The sequence below is a fragment of the Leiobunum rupestre genome, chromosome 6 (assembly GCF_980474605.1).
Source record: "Leiobunum rupestre chromosome 6, qqLeiRupe1.1.hap1, whole genome shotgun sequence".
Classification (NCBI taxonomy): Eukaryota; Metazoa; Arthropoda; class Arachnida; order Opiliones; family Sclerosomatidae; genus Leiobunum; species Leiobunum rupestre.
In genome coordinates this window covers 17,055,116-17,075,518 of record NC_143389.1, presented here as the reverse complement: position 1 = coordinate 17,075,518, position 20,403 = coordinate 17,055,116, and the positions used below count along the sequence as shown (strand labels likewise).

Sequence of the window (20,403 nt, the reverse complement as noted above, 5' to 3'; positions counted from 1 at the left end):
ATTTAGATAGGAATTATTTAAAAAGTCGAAATTTTAGAAGCGTACAAGTTCTTATTCCCCTCAGGTCAAACATAATATAATTCGTCCTAAGGCAGCAAAACAGCGCGAAGCTGTGGGAGCTCTTAGTCTTCGTAGTGTCAGACGCCAAGTATTAAACATTCGCACCTTAAGGAAGAAGTCAGGAGTAAACTCAAAAAACACTATGTTTTCTTGAACTATTTACCTAGAGCATAACTAAAACCACTAAGTTATACGGTTTTTGCTACTTAAAAGTAAAATAATTGAAGTATTTAATGAATAAATAAATAAATAATCAGCTAGGCTATTACCAAAGGCACCAAGTCATCTAGCGACTGTTAATGCTTTTAAACAGGTGGCCGGGTTACCATGCGTAGGAGGGTGGTGGCAAGCCCTTCATGCCACGCGAGCCAACAGCTCCCTACATTCACTATTACCGTTAATATCTACAAGTTTTTATATAGAAGTGGAAACCGAAGTACTACGTGGAAAATCCCTTTAACAAGTAGGGAAAGAACTTGCAAACTCAACGCACAAGGAGTAGTTCCGAGTTTTCACCACGTGACACAAGCTGGGATCAAACCCAGCTCCTCTCTCTGCGAGACGAAATCGCTAACCACTCCGCCACCTTAACATGAGAATTATAAAGATAGAAAATAGATAAAACTTTATTTTTTAATATGTTTTAAATATTTTGTTTTTAATAATAATAATAAAAATATTAAACTAGCAGCCTGAAATAAAAATAATTAGCTAGCAACTTTTAATGCCTTAATTACAATGCGAAGGAGATTGGTGCCAACAGCTTCGTACACCTACTACCGTTATCAAGTTCCCACGGAAAGGGGAAACCGAAGAAATCGGAAAGAAAACGTGAGGAGAAATAACTCATCGTGGAAGGATTTGTTCCGAGTTTTCACCTAGTGAACCCAGCTCTTCATGCTGCGAGCCGAAAGTGCTAACCACTTCGCTACCCCCATTGCAGAAATTGACGCGTGTACCTTAGGAATGCTACTGTAAACTTTGTAGCTTGCAGATTGAGGGATAATAACTTTCAACTGTAAGGTCTTCGCCAAAGCTTTAATATCGGAGATGAAGTTACTGTAATTTTCCATTTTCACCTGTAAAACGAAAATAAGATTGAAAATAAATATTAGTTAATTATATGGAGAAAATATCCCGAAATCCCCCGATTATTTAATTTGTTTCAGTATCAGCAATCGCAGTCATCGTGCAGGTTAGAAGTAAGCCCAAATATTTGGTTTCACTTACCTTTTCGCAAATATTTTCTGAAGAATTGCATTTCACAGAGTTCAGTTGCTCAACAGCGAGATTACTTAAACGATTTGGTTTGATATACAATCTAAAAATACAATTTTCAAATGATTTTACACATGTATAATACACAAGTATTATAGATCTATTTAAATTACTAATGGTATATACTAGGTAGGGTGCAGCAATATCGGCCTATCTTTCTAATATCAGTATCGGCCAAAATCGGCTTAAGAGAAGCCGATTTTGTCCGATACCAGTATAAGAAATAAATTTACAGAAAAACATTTAAAAATAAGAAAATTATCGATTAACTGACTGATAATATTTTATTTGATTGGCCGCGCCACGTACGCCAGACTTCAGAAACTAGATCATACCTATTTTTAGACAGGAGGTTACGAGTGTAAATAAATAAAAAACTACGATATTCGATTTGTGATAGAAAATATTTATCACGTGAAATGAAAAGAAACATATTCAGATATGCTCTTGCAAACTTTTTCTCATGAAAATAGAATAAAATGAACCGTCTTTTACAATGATTTTATCATATACACTACGGTTATGATAGATAACTTTGTTAATGTCAGCGATATTAACGACAATATATCGGTCGATATTACCGCCAATATATCGGCCACGAATAGCCAATTTATCGGCTGTACCCATAACGGTGCATCCCTAATACTAGGCCACTTACGCATAATAATAATAATCATCAGCTATGCTACTACCCAAGGCAAAAAATCATGATCCGTCCAAAATGACAATGCGCGTGTGCAGAAGAGGCTGCTATCGAAACATCAAACTATCGGTAGTATTGGTCAAATTCAAAATCGTGGAGTTCTGTAATGGCAACGTAAGTTATTTTAATGAAATGCTTCGACATACGGTCACTGGTGCCAATTTAAGTCTTGGGCACCAAAAATAAAGAGGTATTTTACGTTTATGATTTGACTAAAATAGCCGATATAGCGTAACATACTGGCAACTCTTAAAATTGAACTTACAAATTCGATAGTTTTATACTTCGAAATCCACCCCTTCTCCACACATTGCCATTTTTGTCCGATCGAGATTTTTTATAATTTTTGATTTTTACAGACTAACTCTCCAGCTTAAGTTGAATCCCAGTTTTGACCAATGAAATTGAGAGAAACGCGCCATGAAAACGCGGCTATTAAGATATATTCAAAAAGTCTACCTTAAAAATACCAAATGGGACCCTAACCTTAGCTGCAAAACGGCCCTAGCGATTAGCTGTAAAGAGAAGCTAGCACCTAGCGGGAAAGGGACGCTAAGGATTCGCTGTAAAAATCACCCTTGAACTTGGCTGTAAACCCCACTTTTGCGCTTGGCTTAATTCCCACCCTGGCGCTTGGATGTAAAATCCACCCCTGCACTGGGCTGTTAGCTCCACCCTTGCGCTTGGCTGTAAAATCCACCCTTGCGCTTGGCTGTTAGATCCACCCCTGCGCTTGCCTTAATTCCCACCCTGGCACTTGGCTGTAAAATCCACCCCTGCGCTTGGCTGTAAAATCCACCCTTGCGCTTGGCTGTTAGATCCACCCCTGCGCTTGCCTTAATTCCCACCCTTTCACTTGGCTGTAAAATCCACCCCTGCACTGGGCTGTTAGCTCCACCCTTGCGCTTGGCTGTAAAATCCACCCTTGCGCTTGGCTGTTAGATCCACCCCTGCGCTTGCCTTAATTCCCACCCTGGCACTTGGCTGTAAAATCCACCCCTGCGCTTGGCTGTAAAATCCACCCTTGCGCTTGGCTGTTAGATCCACCCCTGCGCTTGCCTTAATTCCCACCCTGGCACTTGGCTGTAAAATCCACCCCTGCACTGGGCTGTTAGCTCCACCCTTGCGCTTGGCTGTAAAATCAACCCTTGCGCTTGGCTGTTAGATCCACCCCTGCGCTTGCCTTAATTCCCACCCTGGCACTTGGCTGTAAAATCCACCCCTGCGCTTGGCTGTAAAATCCACCCTTGCGCTTGGCTGTTAGATCCACCCCTGCGCTTGCCTTAATTCCCACCCTGGCACTTGGCTGTAAAATCCACCCCTGCGCTTGGCTGTAAAATCCACCCCCTGCGCTTGGCTGTAAAATCCACCCCCTGCGCTTGGCTGTAAACCCCACCCTTGCACTTGGCTGTAACGAATGATCTTACCTGATTTCGCTTTCTGAAACAAAAGCGTACGCTTTAAATACTGGGACGAACGGGATGTCGGATCCACGCAAATTTAGCAACCCTGCCAAAGAACGGATCACGTTATCAAAGTAAACGAAAATGATTATGTTGAGGCACAAGAGGGGAAGAAAAACGCGTCAGAAGACGTCAGATTTAGTGAACCAATGAGATACTGGTCTGATTTCATTATTTAGCTGAAGGAGCTTTTTCTTTGAGCATGAGGGCGATTCGGAGCCAAGCTGAATATCGAATCAATTCACCCTGATTAGAAATAAATACATACTTGCAGAAACACTATTTTTAGGTCGAAAATAACTTCCTTTAGTTTGAAGAGATCATTAAGTACATACTTAGGTAAGAATTCTGTTTACGATATAGTATTAAATCAAAAAGATTCATCATATTAATAATGATTCGGTTATCAAAATTTATAAAGGAAACTATTAGTTACTAGACACCCCTTAAGGCTTAATCAATACCAATAGCCAGCACTAAACACATAGTAGTATTATCAGAATAAATTTCGCAGGCGCAACTAAAGCTTCTGCTTTCGTGATTTACTGACGATATTCTCCGCCTACCGGGATAAGAGGCGTCGCTTTTCTTCCGTACAGCACTTGATGGGCAGTAACTGCTTTTATATTATCAGTTAATGTTCATTCTTCGTATTATCATTTAATGTTCATTCTTGGTATTATAAGCTAATGTTCATTCTTGGTATTATCAGTTTATGTTCATTCTTGGTAATATCAGTAAATGTTCATTCTTCGTATTATCAGTTAATGGTTATTATTGGTAATATCAGTAAATGTTCATTCTTCGTATTATCAGTTAATGTTCATTCTTCGTATTATCAGTTAATGGTTATTATTGGCATTATCAGTTAATGTTCATTCTTGGTATTATCAGTTAATGTTCATTCTTCGTATTATCAGTTAATGTTCATTCTTCGTATTATCAGTTAATGTTCATTCTTGGTATTATCAGCTAATGTTCATTCTTGGTATTATCAGCTAATGTCCATTCTTCGTATTATCAGTTAATGTCCATTCTTCGTATTATCAGTTAATGTTCATTCTTCGTATTATCAGTTAATGTTCATTCTTCGTATTATCAGTTAATGTTCATTCTTGGTAATATCAGTAAATGTTCATTCTTCGTATTATCAGTTAATGGTTATTATTGGTAATATCAGTAAATGTTCATTCTTCGTATTATCAGTTAATGTTCATTCTTCGTATTATCAGTTAATGGTTATTATTGGCATTATCAGTTAATGTTCATTCTTGGTATTATCAGTTAATGTTCATTCTTCGTATTATCAGTTAATGTTCATTCTTCGTATTATCAGTTAATGTTTATTCTTCGTATTATCAGTTAATGTTCATTCTTGGTATTATCAGCTAATGTCCATTCTTCGTATTATCAGTTAATGTCCATTCTTCGTATTATCAGTTAATGTTCATTCTTCGTATTATCAGTTAATGTCCATTCTTCGTATTATCAGTTAATGTTCATTCTTCGTATTATCAGTTAATGTCCATTCTTCGTATTATCAGTTAATGTTCATTCTTGATATTATCAAAAGGTTGCAGTTAATTAGCATAAAATATTTACATAAAATGTTATCTGGTAAATTTATATTTGATTTTAAAGTCAATAATTTGAATGAACATAAAATGTCTGTTAGCAGAAAGTGACGCAATTCACAAAAAAGCAGGGGTACTTACAAGCAATTTCACAGAGATCTGTTAAAAGGAGCGCGTCAACCTTTCTTTTCGTTAATTCTTCTCTGATATTTTTCACTTTCTCTTGCCAAGATTTTCCTGAAAAAAAAAATGACTTTGAGAATAATTGTGAATGATGCAATCGAATTGTTAATTATCTGATTATCACGCGTAGTTATAACCAAGATGATAAACCGTTTAAAGATTTGACTTTACATACCTGCAAATTTCATATCGTGCATCTCAATCGCGTCTTTTGGTTCGGGATCACGGCCAGTTGCTGTAGTCCAGATTTCGTCGATTAAATTATTTTTGTTAGACACTAGCGTAATATTAGACGCTGACAGTTGCTTTTCCCAATCTTGCCACTGAAAGCACGAAAAATAATTACCTTTTTAAAAAATATAAAACTATAAACACCACCGATTTGAAACCAAAAATATAATGCATATAATCAAGGATCCTATATGTTAGAAGGATAGGTAGCCCTCCGGGAAGGCCGTGTTTTCAAAACGCCGGCAGCGCCGTCGATATTAAGAGAGCCTCTAAACGTGGTACGTCTTGTTTCTATTCCCTCAAGGACAAATTTTGGCGGTGCTTCCTCCATGTTTTGTCCTTGGCGGAATCTAAAGACTGATTTTCTATCGCGCATGACCCACCGACGGCGCTGCCATTTTTCGTCCCTCGCCTCATATCCTTCTAACATATAGGATCCTTGATATAATGTCCTTCTCTCTCATGTCCACGTGTTTTCTGATAGCTCATCTTTTATCTCGGTCAGTGGCGGTAACAAGTGGATTTAGGAAGGTTAGACCAACTATCAGGGGCAGCCGTATGGCGTAGCTAGGGGGGTGTGGTGGGGCGTCCGCCCCGGGTGCCACCTATTTGGGCGTGATTTGGGGGTGACACCCGACCGTGAAAAAAATAAAATAATGCTAGCTACCCCACTGGGGAAGCCTAATTTTGTTTGATTGGACCCCTTAGAACGAATATATTTTCCTATATCTAGCAAACTATGGTAATGTAGTCTCAAAATTAATGAATAATTTTAAGTAAAACATTAACTAAAAAAATTACCTCTTCTTTTTCATTATTTTGGGCATAACTTTTTAGTTCGCTCACCGCCAGAACAAAAGATAAACTAATATTTGTATGCTTGCGCCAATGCTTGAAAAATGCCAAAATTGGATTGGCCGTATCTGCTATGAAGGGGATGAGATAGCTGAAATTCGGGCCAAATTTTCATAAATTTCTGTGGACCTTTAAGATAAATATAAAGACAGCTCTTCCCATCTCCTATTTCTCTTCTCAATTATTTAAAAAAATTGCCCACTCATTTTGACTTCAAACGCCCTGGCCCCCGAGCCGCTCTTAAACGAAGGGAGCCGATTTTTTGTTTGGAGAAATCTATCGAAATCGATTTTATGCTTATTTCATCTTAATGTTACTTGCATCTTCAATATCAAAAAAACTTCTGTAAATAATTGAATTCGAACGAAATTAAAGGTAGTGAGACTAGAAATTTTTCCCTGATTGCTAGTTATCCTCAATTTTATTGATCGCCGCCATTGGGATGAACGTACCACGCTCTGCGAAATGAGATTTGGATCGGCGCCGACTAAGCGTCCCGCAGGCACGTTGTCATTTATCCATTCTATGACCGTCGGGGTTCCGGCCGTGTATTGTTTCATGAGTAACCAGTTGCAGTCCAATTGGTCCTCCGCCTGAATGAAGTAGCGACCGTCAGTCCACAAGGCAGCTAGGCTCTCTCTAAGAATCACTGCTTCGCCTGAAATCATTCGTCAAATTATAGCGATACATTCCACAAACTGATTTTTCTTGTAGCTGTCCCGGTTATCCCGAACATTTTACTGGCGGACATAGAAATTAAATGATCTTTGTCTCTGGTTCTCGCTCTTTAGCCAGTCTACAGGGGCGGACACTAGGGGAACGACCCTCCCAAAAATCATGAAATACAGTTGGGAAACAACATTGTTCTTTCATAATTGCCTAAAATCAGATCTTATGGACCCTACCCCTGAAATCCGAGACCGTTCTCTACGATGGTATATCTTCGACAATCTAGAAGTAATGTTTCCGAAAGTTTTCTGTTTACAAATGGAATTAATTGAGTGACGTTGAGAATGCATTCGGCTTAATAAAGGATATGCACCGTGTTCGCGTCGTAATTCCCGGAAGAAAAACCACGCCCCTCCGCCTTTCCTGGTGTATTCTTTCCCCCTTTGTGACACTTTGGTACAGTTGCAGCTTCTTATTCTTTGTTCTCGTGAATATATTTTTGGTGAAAACTAACAGTGTATATTTTGAGTAAACCACTTTCACCGGTGTCAGTCTTTAAAGGGAATAGATTCTCCATGGACTAATTAACAACAGGGACGGTCCGGCCCGGGAAAAAAGTAAAATGAACAAGCATCGACGCCCTCTAGCGGTACTCGCGGGCATAACAGGAAATGCTTGTATAGGCTGGTGATTCAAAATAAGTGGGGGGGGGGAGAAAATAGGGAAAGAAGCTTCCTTGAAATGCTTGGAACTTAAAAGTTGAACCACGAGATTACCATGCGGTGCTAATATTTTAGTCTTTTAAATTAATCGTCGTAAAAATTTTGAATGTCGAGCTTTTCCGATCGTACATATAGTAAAATATTCTGCTTACCGTCTGGAAGCAATTCCCAAATTTGTTACGGTAATTATTATTATCATAATATAATATTATTCATAAATATAAATGATTGTACCAAGGCTTAATAGTTGTTTACCTTTTTTATGATGAATAATTTCCGAGATAATTTCGAATCTATCTTAGAATCGGAGGTGGAAAACGTATCATTTAACTATACAAATTATACTAAAATAATAGCAATTCTTATTTAACGTTATAGCATGGATGGTTATGAGACACTTTTGGGGTTTCCCAACAATCTGAAAATTCAAATCACAACCGCTAAAACCGTTAAAAATCAGTTTACAGTTTATGACGTTTGAATCACCAGGGTAAAAACTATTTGCCTGGCAACGCTGCTGAACGCGTTAACACTTTTTTTTGGGGTCTTTATAGGGAAATGTTATAGATCTGGGCCGTCCCGGAACCTCCAACGCGTTCTTTATGGAAGACCCCATCAATTTCCTTTATTCCCTTCACAATCAGCGATTATCAGCGCCGCAGGTGTGAAAAGCCATGGGAGGCAGCGGATAATATTCGAACCCTCGGAGGGCGACAGAAATACCAGAGGTTATATTCCTTTTAAAGAATAACCTGATATCCTAAAAACAGATACGTCTCTAACATACTCTTTCTTAAAGGTAAACTACGGCATTTAAATTTTACTAGGTTCTAGAAATAGGGCTGGGAAAAAGTCAAGGAAAATCATTGGCCAAATCTGCTATTACGAGCTACCTAAGAGGAGGATGAACTATTCGATTTTAAGTGAATTTTATTAAAATATTTAACGAATAAAAAGAAAATGATTTTTACCATTGGAGCCACTGAATCCAGTGATATACTCTCGTCTTTTGTCATGATTCCCAACATATTCACTCTGAAATGAATAATTAAACACAGATATAGGTTACACATTCCATACGTCTATAATTAACTCGTTAATTAAATAAGTGTTTCAGTTAGTCGAAATAATTACAGATAGCTTTGTGCGCAGTGACGTAAAATTGACGTAACATTTAAAACTATAAGCGACTAACGTCAGTGTGGTCATTCTAGAAATATCTGAATATAAATATTTGAATGACACAATTATGTAAAACTTAATTATAAACTTATGATAAGATAAATATATCAGCACATTACGAGAGATTGAAAAGTGTATCCCTATGGCACACTTTTAGCGCTTATGTTAATGCGCGATTGAAAAGCCCATCGCAATTTCGAAAAGAAAACCGTCATGATTGGTCAGCGGGTCAAGAACAGAGAGCCGTACTAGTGACCCATGGAATCGAGTTCAAATTACCTGCCTTAGATTTAGGGGAATCATACGATACAATTATTAGGCAGAGCAAGAATGTGTTGTAGAATCATCCATTTTTAATGATGGATATTGCGACAGCTGATGCGAAGAGGTACTACACTTTGATCTTAGCTAAGCGACGAATAAGCTTATTATTTAACTTAATAGAAAGTGTTTTCATCTATTTTGGATTAAAAATTTTAAAGGTGCCTATCTATATTGGATTAAAAATTTTAAAGGTGCCTATTTATATTGGATTAAAGTTTTCAAAAAGTATAAAATTTCCCTTTACACAGAGCCACTTACAGTGGTTAGTAGCCAACGCAATAAACTCGTAAACTGTTGTATTTTCATCTGCTAAGCAGACGGTTTGTGATTTATCGGCTGCTTAGTGACGAAAATCCCGCAGTCTATGAACTACTCAAAATGGCGCAGCGGCGTAGCAACCAGGGGGACAACAAAGGTGGGACCTGCAGCAATTTACGACGATCTGTCCAACATGCACCTGCCAAGTTTCTAACCTGTACCACCTGCAACCTGCAATTTTTTCTAAAACCAATGATCTACCCAACCTGCACCTGCAGGCTATTTCACCTGTCCAACCTGCAACCTGCGCGGGTAACCTGCAAATCACCTGCAGAAATACTAATAAAGACATATGTGGAGAAGTATTAATATATATTTTATTGAGGTAAATGCTAAAAAGTAAGCAAGTAACATTACCAGTGAGAGTCTCTCATTGGTAATGTTTTAAAAGACATATTAAATATTAACTGGTCTGTTAAACACTTGACGTCTTAACATACAAAGAAAATAATCATCCAACGTCGCCGGCACCGTAGAAATTTAATTCTTGGTCTCCAAAATAAAACGTATTTTACAGCTAAGGCCCACGAGTGACGAGACGAAACTAAAACCAAACCGTCTTTTGAAAATTGATAGAGAGAGTTAGAGGCCGGAGCCTGGAGCTGGCGTAGAGAGAGTAAGGGAAAACGTAATCCGAGAAGCTACACATTACAATTCTCCCCGCAGTTATTTTAGCGAGGACAGGCACCAGTTCGTAACAGCATAGTATACATATTGCATACTCGTTTTCTTAGTTCTTTTATGTTGCGGTAAAGCGGACCTTTCGTATATATATGGCAGGTTGGCAGGTAAACCTGCAAATTTGCGATAATATGATCTACCCAACCTGTATCTGCCACTCTTTTCACCTGTCCAACCTGCAACCTGCAAAAAATATTTTCTATCGTGATCTGATCTGACCTGACCAGCGCAGGTTGCAGTTATCTGCAGACCTGCACAGGTAATCTGTACAGTTCCCACCTTTGGGGGACAAGGGGACAATGTTACTAGGGGACAACTGTGAATTTGTTTTTACCACCATTATGAAAAAAAATTAAATTGGTCGTTTAAAACTTTTAACAACAAAGTAAGTAACTTTCGATTTTTGGTCAAATTGAAGTAAAATTTCCAAATATTTGTCCACTTCGCTCGCAATGTACCCCCTAAACTCAAAAACATTCCTACGCCCCTGAATGCCTCTATGCAAACTGAGAAGGATAATTACACCAAAAATTATGCAGCCAAGCGAGGTATATTTTACCGCTTATGGAAAAATCTGGCTTTAGTTATAACAAGAATGTATTAATCCAATTACAACAGCATAGCAGACGTCTATACAGGGCTTCCACATTTGATATCTAAAATTTTCCTCTTGCGATAATTTCATTTTCGCGTTTTCGACCTAGTAATTCCCATTTTTTATCCCTCGCTCTTAATACTAATTTATATAGATATTCAGATTAATTCTTAAAATTATTGAAAATTTAAGGTTTTATTTATTTCAAAATTACTTACATTTTAATAATTTTGCATATTTGGATATTTAGATTGTGACTTTCATTACTTTTATAATGACCCTTTATTAAATTTCCATCGCTTTTCCAGTTTTCCCTTTTAAATTGCATTATTCCCTTTCAGCGTTTTTAAAGGTTGAAAAATTCTGGAAAAAGGAAAAATTCCCCGCATATGGAAGCACTGCGTCTATAGCATTGAAAATCAATGCCAGAAATAAGCGTTTCAAAAATATGGTGCCTTATCAAGCAAAATAACTCAGCTCGTAGTATGTCTTTTCTTTCGAATTTTTTATCCCACAGCCTTATTTTATATCCATGGCGGCCGATTTTAAAATTAATTTTAAATATTTCCATTAGAAAATACATAATTCTGAATTAAACACGCGTACTCCTTTACAATTTAAAATTTTCTCAGTTTACTGTTACAGTTTCAAGGCTCAAATTTAAGGAAATGGTTTTAAAATATATAAAAGGTGAGGGAAAATTTATGGAAATTATTTTAGAAATATATTTTGCTTTTTAAAATAATTCCAAAAAATAACTCTTTAATCTAAAACATTTCCAATATCTGTGCCTTCATAGACCCGAACTACCCCTTAAATCAACCTTCCAACTGCTTTGATAAAAGCTTTTTTAATTAATTTATTTATACTCAGGGAGAATGATTATGTCGAGATTATTTTTAGGGTTTCTCCGTTGGGGCTCCTCCGCTTTAATAAAATCAAATAATACTGCAATCTCATTGGTTCTTAAAAATTACGTTTTTCGACGCGATTAACGCTGCTGCGAGGACGCAAAAAAAAGGCCGCCTCCTTTTTTCTTCCCCCCCCCCCTTAGAGTGACGGGGTGTCCGTAGATAGTCTCGACATATTCATTCTCCCTGAGTATAAATAAATACATTATTGGTTATAATGTCAGAACAAATCACACAAACAATATTTTCAAGTCTACTATAGTAATCTTCGCTTTAACGAAATGTCCTCGTACGTGTCAGGTTTCTTTCCGTTTAAGAGAAACTGAGAAAATTCCCAAAAGTGCGGCTTTACCTACTTGGTGTTCGTCATCAGTGGTGACGATGTAAGCGTCTAGATCATAATGCCTGATTCGTTGTCTTAGACGGTTTAGCCTCTCCGTCGTGTCGACACGCACGCTCGAGTTCGTCTAAACGAAAGAAATTAAGATTTAAGGTCAATTCACTCGAATCCACTTTTTGGCGTCCCGTATTTTTGAACTCGCAGACTGAGATCGATCTGCTAGATTACTACGGAACATTGGATCTTTAGATAGGAAATTAGAAAGTTAGAATATTTAGCTACCTGGAGCCCAAGTAAAGCAAATCTAAAAAAACTAATTGAGCAAAATTGGTTTGGTTTTAAATTTACAATTATGAACATATTACACTAAAATGAAAGTACACGAAAAGAAGTTAAAAATATTACAAAAGTTAGTAATAATTCAGCCTAATTTAAAAACCCTGGAGGTTTTTAAATTAGAATTTCTTTCAAAAGTCACGTAACTCGACTTGGTTAGCTCTTGCTCTCATTCAGATAACTTTTACATTAGATCGTTCAATAAAATTAAAAGATATTAATTAATTTTTATGTCCGCCCGTAAGACATTCGGGATATCCGGGACCGCTACAGTACTCATAACATTATCGTTCTGGTTCTATTTATAACGTCTTCTATCCTTAGCACTAACAAAAACGAAAAGGTTACTTTTAAATAAATATGCTCTTTGAAAAATATTTCAGTGTTTCACGTTCAATCCTACAAACGCTTATCTCTGGCTAGGCTCGAATCAAGAATGTATATTCCTATGATTTACCAAGTTGACGAGTTTCTAAAGACATTCTAGGAAACCTCAAACCTCTATTCTCTGTGTAGTTAATCATGAAATGTTTAGTAAGGTCAAATAACAGAACCTTGCATCTTTGGATATCAGATAATGAGTTGCTCCTTTCAGACGCGCTCATTCGCATCTGATAATGGTCATCTATTCTTTCAGCAGATAGCGTTGATGAATAGCCATACGTGCTACGTGCTATACCTTTAAATACACAATTTTTGATATATTATACCATAAGTAACATAATAACTATAAGTATGACATTGAAGAAAATATAAATTTGAGTAAGAAACTGATATTTTTTCTAGCCTCACTAGATGTAATGAAAATATATGAATAAAAGAATTATGAGATAGTAATAGTTTCACCATGAGATATCATTTAGAAAAAAAATACTTTTTATGTAAATAAATAATGAAATGTTTTCCATGGTCTTAGCACGATGAACGTAGACGACCAATATCTGAGGGTCACCTAAGCTCACCAAACCCCACCCAACCCAACCAAACTTAACCCAACCTAACCTAATTCAATTTTAAGATCATTGGATTACGTTCAAAAACTACAATACATTTGGTATCAATATACGAATATACGAATAAATTAACCGTTTGTCCGCAAATGGCAATGCTTTTCGAAAAATATAAATATTTTACTTCACCAATAACATACGGCCCGCAGAGGCACTTCCGCAAATTGGAGGACACCCTAGTTTTCCCCGCCATGAGAGGGGGGAAATAACGTCACCGGCGTGTACTTCAATGCGCCGCAAGACCTCAGTTTTAAGAAACCTATGGACTTGTGAGCTGATTTGTTTGGCTAAAGGGGAAGGAGCTTTCTGATAGGGCAAGAGGGGGATTGGGAGCAACGGATTCACGCTTCCCAAAAGAGAAATAAATGCGCTTGCATTTTAGCTGCTGGTAACAGCACCCCACACAAAGAGAACGCAACCTCGTCAAAAGTCGTGGATTTTCTCGCGTACAATTTTCATTGGTTAGACGCTTTAGCGACTGCTGCCGTCGGAAGGGGAAAATTAGGAAATTGTCTTCCCCCTTTCCGTTAAACGTTCAGCGTAAAGGATCGTCCAATGAAATTTGTACACAACACTGGGTTAACGTATTTAAAGGCTAGCAGCGTTCTCCTTGTGTTTGTTGCTAAATGAAGCACGCCTAAAACACAAGCGTTAGTATCTCAAATATCTCAACGTAAAGATTTACGAGGATTTACATTTCAAGAACTTAAACCTTCTATAATTCAGGACGCCTAGCAAGTACTTTTATTATGTCTCAAAGGAGATTGAAATCGATTTTATATTTAGTTTGTTTTCCGTGCGACGAGTTACCTTTTCATTATAAATGCATTAGAAATTCGGAAATTTGGTTTGAATGATTTTTACTGTGTCAATTGAATATTAAAAATTTCTATTGCAATAAAAACTATTCTAATTTGTAATATTATATTTATAATTATTGCTCTAATTAGAAATTATTCCAATTTGTAATATAATATTTATAATTATTGCTCTAATTAGAAATTATTCCAATTTGTAATATTATATTTATAATTATTGCTCTAATTAGAAATTATTCCAATTTGTAATATTATATTTATAATTATTGTGAAAAAAAGTTATCGTTAGTCCCATTTTTAAAAGTGGTTTCGCTGGTGACCCCAAAAACTATCGTCCAATCTCGTTACTTTGTGTTTTTGCCAAAATTTTCGATAGCATTATACATGAGTACTTATCAACATGGTTTAGCACTTTTCCAAATCCATGTCAACACGGATTCACAAAGGGAAAAAGTGTAGAAACCAACCAAGTTTCTTTCCTAAATAATTTAGTGCCAAAAATAGTAAATAACCAACAGGTAGACGTAATATATTTAGATCTGGCCAAAGCATTTGATAGAGTGCCGCGCAGTTTTCTCCTCAAAAAATTAGAACGGTACGGCCTGCATGGTTTCATTTTGGATTGGGTAAGAGACTATTTAAGTGATCGGGTTAATTTTATAAAATGTAATGGTGTTGTCACAGATGTTAATTACCCCGTTAAGTGTGGCGTACCGCAAGGATCTTCATTAGGACCATTATTTTTTAATTTATACATTTACGATCTCCAATTTCATGTTATTCACGCTAATATCTATCAATTCGCCGACGACAATAAAATTGGCCGCGCAATAAGAAACATCGCAGATTGTCACTTACTTCAAAATGACTTGAACTCTTTAAATAATTGGTGCTCAATAAACAATTTGCCGATAAACCCAACTAAATCGGTACTTGTATCGTTTAGTAGGAAAACCAATACGATTAGGAATTCATATCACTTAAACGGAATAGATGTATCTCGACATGATATTTGACAAAGGCCTGTATTTTCATAGTAAAATTCATAAAACATTAGGTTCCTGTAAACGCTTGTTGGGTGTAATACTCAAACTCGCGAAACATATAAGATCTTCTCGTCATTTTGTTTTAGTATTTCATGCCCTTGTTCGTCCAAGAGCGATGGTTGGTTCCTTAGTTTGGGGTGGTTGTAGCGACTACCTTTTGTTAAAAATTGAATCAATTCAAAGAAAATTTATCGACAATCTTTATTTCTTTTTAACACTCGTAAATACAATTATTTAAATATGCTCAAAGATTTTGGCTTAAACACATTGTACAATTCTCGTAAGCAAGTGGAACTTGCATTTTTGTACAAATTAGTGAATAAAATAATTCCTTGTCCTAACCTATTATCACAATTAAATCTGTCTGTTCCAAACTATGCAATTCGTAACACAAGTTTGTTTAAAACTAAAATTTGTTCATTGGACACCGTTAACCGAATTCAAAAAACAGCTAATAAGTATGCTTCCAGGATTGATATATTTCCCTTCAAAATTTCCGACCTTAAAAACTTAAATTTTTCATAACTATTATTTACTATTATACTAATTTTAAATTATTTCCATTATCATACTAATTTTAAATTATTTCCATTAATATACTAATTTTAAATTATTTCCATTATTATACTAATTTTATATTATTTCCATTATTATACTAATTTTATATTATTTCCTTCATTATACTAATTTTAAATTACTCCAGAAGATTATTATACAAATTTTAATAATTCCAATGCTTATACAAATTTTTAACTATTCCAATTATTATACTATTCTTAAATTATTCCAATTATTATTATAATTGTAAAAATTTCCAATTATTAATTAATTTTAAATTTTTCTTATTATTAGTATATTAATTTTAAATTACAATTATTATTATACTAATTTTAATTTATTCCAATTACTATACAAATTTTAAAGTATTCCAATTATTAAACTTATTTTAAAGCATTAAAATTTTTATACTTAATATTAAATCATTTCAATTATTTTTATACTAATGTCAATTTATTCCAATTACTATTATACTAATTTTAACTTATTAATACTATTTTAAATTTATAACAAGTACAATTTTTCTAATAATTATCATTATTGCAAAACTAGTATTTAGTGGAATACGTATACGACATATGTTAAATGTTGGTGATAGCGCAGGGCCTGGCGTTAGGTGCCAGATTAAGTTGGATGAATGTTGAGTCACTATAGTTCCCTATAAAGTATTTATATGGGTTAATAAGGCGCGCTCCACCGGAATGTTTTTACAGCTTGTGAAAATAATAAAGATTTATATCAGCAAAGATAACGAGCACCGTTTGTCAATTGCCATTGGCTCTTCGAAAAACTATAACCGGTACGGTTGTATCAGCTTCATATTATCAGTTCTCCTTAAGAGTACTTTAGTTTAACTGCGTTGTAATATTAATTGTTCTCTAATTTAAGCTGTAAAGTCAATCGCCTTTTCACGGATTTCTTATCTTTATTCGAAACAACGAAGCCTGATTAAATCTCAGTTACTAGAAATTCTGGAGCTTTTTTTGCCGTAAAATAACCAATATAAAAATATAAATAACTTCACTAATACCAGGGTTATTCAACTTATAGGAGGTTCGATTAAAACGCTATATCAGGAATAGAAACGCTTGTTCCACAATAAGTCAGACTTTTTCCCGTAGATAAATAGAAGCTTATGAATTCATAAGAATACAATTAATTAAGAAATTAATTTAACGAAGTTTATTTACTTTTATAACCAAAATACAAGTAATTTCTGTAAGTATCTTTGCTCCATATAATTAACAGAGTTAATAAATAGGTTACATAGATCTCGCTCCGGTGGAATAACGATAAATAGAGTAGGAAAAAGATTTTTCTATGAAATGAAATGAATAAAAAGTAAAAAGTATAATATGTTGTTCTTACGTCACAGAACACAGCTTTATTAGTATATTCTTCGCACGCGCACTATATAAACCTATATTCCTCTGGCGACTGTAGCGCGCTCTCGTAGACTTGTAAAAGTAAGAGACGGTGACGTAAGAGCCACATTTAAACAAGAAGGCCACGTTACTTTATAAAAAGAATTATTGATGAAAGCCTGAACTATCAGCGATGTCCGAACGCTTCAGTAAACCAACCTTCTATAGTTGAATAAACCTGTTAATACAGTCTGAGCAAATAGTTACTAAAGCGCCATCTACACTCAGAAAAGAGAAACGCATTGTTCATAATTTGCTTTTCTAAAGCCCCGTTTTCAATAGGCGGTTAAATAAACCCCACTCTGACTGTCTTGCCCCCCTGTTGAAAAATGCTGCCAGATCCATGCATAGAAAATTCTTAGCTTCGGCAGTATAAAGAGAAACCGTAGACAAACCCGTTATAAGTCCAGTCGCAACAGCACAAACTCTACAATCGGCGATGGATGATCTTTTATTTAAACGCCTATTACGATAAATTTCAGGCTTTTCGCTTTTGCTTTTTGGACGCGCTTTTATTTCAAAAGAAGCCTATTTCAAATCCATTTAGATATCTGCTTCTCGTGACCAAAAAGCCGATAGAGAAGCTTCTCGCGGTTGCTTTTGACGCAAAAGCGTGATTTTTGTTCGAAAAAAACGTGATTGAAAACAGTGCTTTACGTTTCTACAAAATTTAAAAGTATTTTCTTTCGAAAAACTCAGCTGTCTTTGAAATTTCCGGTTCAAAAAATCATTCTATCTTGATTAACCGTTCACGATAAAAACTAAATCATTGCCATTTGCTGGCTATATATAACAACCAATAACATAAGCAGAAATGAGATTTAGATACTTACCCGGTTAAATAACTATTATATCCTTCTGATAATAAATTTCAGTCGATTTGCTTAAAATTTGTTTGTTAAATTTATGGGAAAACACACATTAAAACTTCTCGTACAGACAAAAGTAATTGTAACTAAGTTATCAGTTACTTTCTAAAGCTTTTATATTAGGCCAACACAATCGACCAATCTAACAATATCGATACACAGTGAAAATGTATACGAGCTAAGTTTTATGTAAGAAATTTAAAACTTGCGAAGATACTAACTTAAAGGACGTAGTATGTACTTCTGGTAATATTGTTTAAAGACTTAACATTTTAAATTCGCTTACGATAAACATTTAGCCAGTATACTAGTTTAAAATATAAGATTTAGGTCAAATATAAATTTTTAAATTTGTATGGAATAATTATTGAATCTAGTGCACTATCCTTTTAAGTTAAAACTATGCATCGTACAGTGAAATATCCGCATCCCTATATTACTAATGAAATTCACTTGAATAATGATGTCATATTTTTTCCCGATGAAATTGTCGTAGAATATTTGATCTTTCTAAACGTCAATTGAAAACTCAGCGGGACCCTGCGAAGGTATGATTTCAAGCAAATGACAGAGATATTTCTTTCGTTTCCGTTTCATTATTAAACTAAATAACTCTTAACGGAGTTAAATGTAAATATTGTAAAAGTAAGTTAAATGTAAATATTGTAAAAGTAAGTTAAATGTAAATATTGTAAAAGTAAGTTAAATGTAAATATTGTAAAAGTAAGTTAAATGTAAATATTGTAAAAGTAAGTTAAATGTAAATATTGTAAAAGTAAGTTAAATGAAAATATTGTAAAAGTAAGTTAAAAGTAAATATTGTAAAAGTAAGTTAAATTTAAATATTGTAAAAGTAAGTTAAAAGTAAATACTGTAAAAGTAAGTTAAAAGTAAATACTGTAAAAGTAAGTTAAATGTAAATATTGTAAAAGTAAGTTAAATGTAAATATTGTAAAAGTAAGTTAAATGTAAATTTTGTAAAAGTAAGTTAAATGTAAATTTTGTAAAAGTAAGTTAAATGTAAATATTGTAATATAAGTTAAATGTAAATATTGTAAAAGTAATTTGAAGGATAATTATTATCCTATTTCATAACGGGATGTCTCTAACTCTGCTTAAAAACAAATGTCTATTTTCTTATAAATTCAGTTTTAATTCTAAAATTATCTATGAATATTATAAATAGGTTTCATGATCAGGGTTTCCATAAGTCAGGGAAATCAAAATTTCGTTCAGCAAAAATTGCGTCTAGGCAAGTGAAAAACGCGCTATCTATGTTTCAAATAAGATACTGATAAGGCCACGTTACCACATTAACCAAGCACATCTTTCTAACTTTGGAAAAAAAATGGTGCACCGTCGTTCCCAACGTCAGATAAATTAATCGGATTTAGCGTAGACGTTCGCGTTTACGCCTAAAAATGGGTTGCTGAAACTCTCTTATGCGCTTAGTTAAACATAACCTTAAAATCTACCTTTACACTAAAATATTGCAAAATTCATTAACAGATAAAAGTATAATATTAAGTTAAAAATGGTCTAATTTGGGCTTTATAAAGGTCAGGGAAAATCTCTACAAATGGTTAGGGAAAAGTCAGGGAATTTAAAACTGATAATATTGCGGCAACCCTGTTGATAGTGGGTTATGTTTTGGCCATTGATCCCATTCCCATTTGTAGCCAGAAATGGCCCGAAGCATTCCGCAAAAAACCACTAAATTATTCATCAATAAAAAGCAACTTACCCAGGAATAAATACGCAGTTGTTAATAAGTAAAAGGCGTGTACATTCTTCATTTTCCGAGGGATCAGGAAAATTTTAAACGTCTCACGGTAACGCGCGTATTATTACGAACGGACTTGGCGCAAACACCAGGCGGACCTCTTTGGCATCAGCAATTTTAGCTGTCACTTAATAATTCCGCGAGAGCACTTCGAGATTGGCCGCTTTTTGTAACCCTCGCCGTATTTTTAAATTTGTCATAAAAACTCGTCATCTGGTTGAATTTATAAGCGCATTTCCGAGCCGCCAGGGGCTCTGTCTTCGTAGCGCCGCAGCTGCTGGCGATTTTAACTTAAGCAGCGCCGCGTTTCGGCGTTTTTGGAATGTGGCTTCTTGTTTATTCAGCGACCTACTTTCCCGGGAAAAAGGATAAACGCCGGCAGAGACGCGAGACCGCGTGTGTGCAGTAATAACTACTTGAAAACGAACTGTTATCGCTCAAAGCAATTAGGCCTAACATCCTTGAAGGAA

The 20,403-nt window shown here is 35.3% G+C and overlaps 1 protein-coding gene across 3 annotated transcripts in view; it reads right to left on the bottom strand.

Moving 5' to 3' along the window:
• Positions 1-20,151, bottom strand: part of LOC149939573 (uncharacterized) — a 39,443-nt gene extending 19,292 nt beyond the window's left edge. The window contains exons 1-10 of one of the 3 annotated variants that reach the window (XM_090178750.1): positions 19,895-20,151; positions 12,980-13,104; positions 12,106-12,216; positions 8,710-8,773; positions 6,796-7,005; positions 5,437-5,577; positions 5,220-5,315; positions 3,469-3,550; positions 1,291-1,381; positions 1,020-1,139 (exon numbers count right to left, since the gene is read on the bottom strand). In XM_090178750.1, the coding sequence (XP_090034876.1) occupies positions 1,020-1,139; positions 1,291-1,381; positions 3,469-3,550; positions 5,220-5,315; positions 5,437-5,577; positions 6,796-7,005; positions 8,710-8,773; positions 12,106-12,216; positions 12,980-13,104; positions 19,895-19,946 (1,092 nt within the window). In that variant the 5' untranslated portion in view covers positions 19,947-20,151. Of the gene's footprint in view, positions 1-1,019; positions 1,140-1,290; positions 1,382-3,468; positions 3,551-5,219; positions 5,316-5,436; positions 5,585-6,795; positions 7,006-8,709; positions 8,774-11,056; positions 11,076-12,105; positions 12,217-12,979; positions 13,105-19,894 lie in introns of those variants that run through there. The other 2 variants (XM_090178749.1, XM_090178751.1) reach the window with 2 other exon arrangements.
• Between the last annotated feature and the right edge of the window lie 252 nt (positions 20,152-20,403).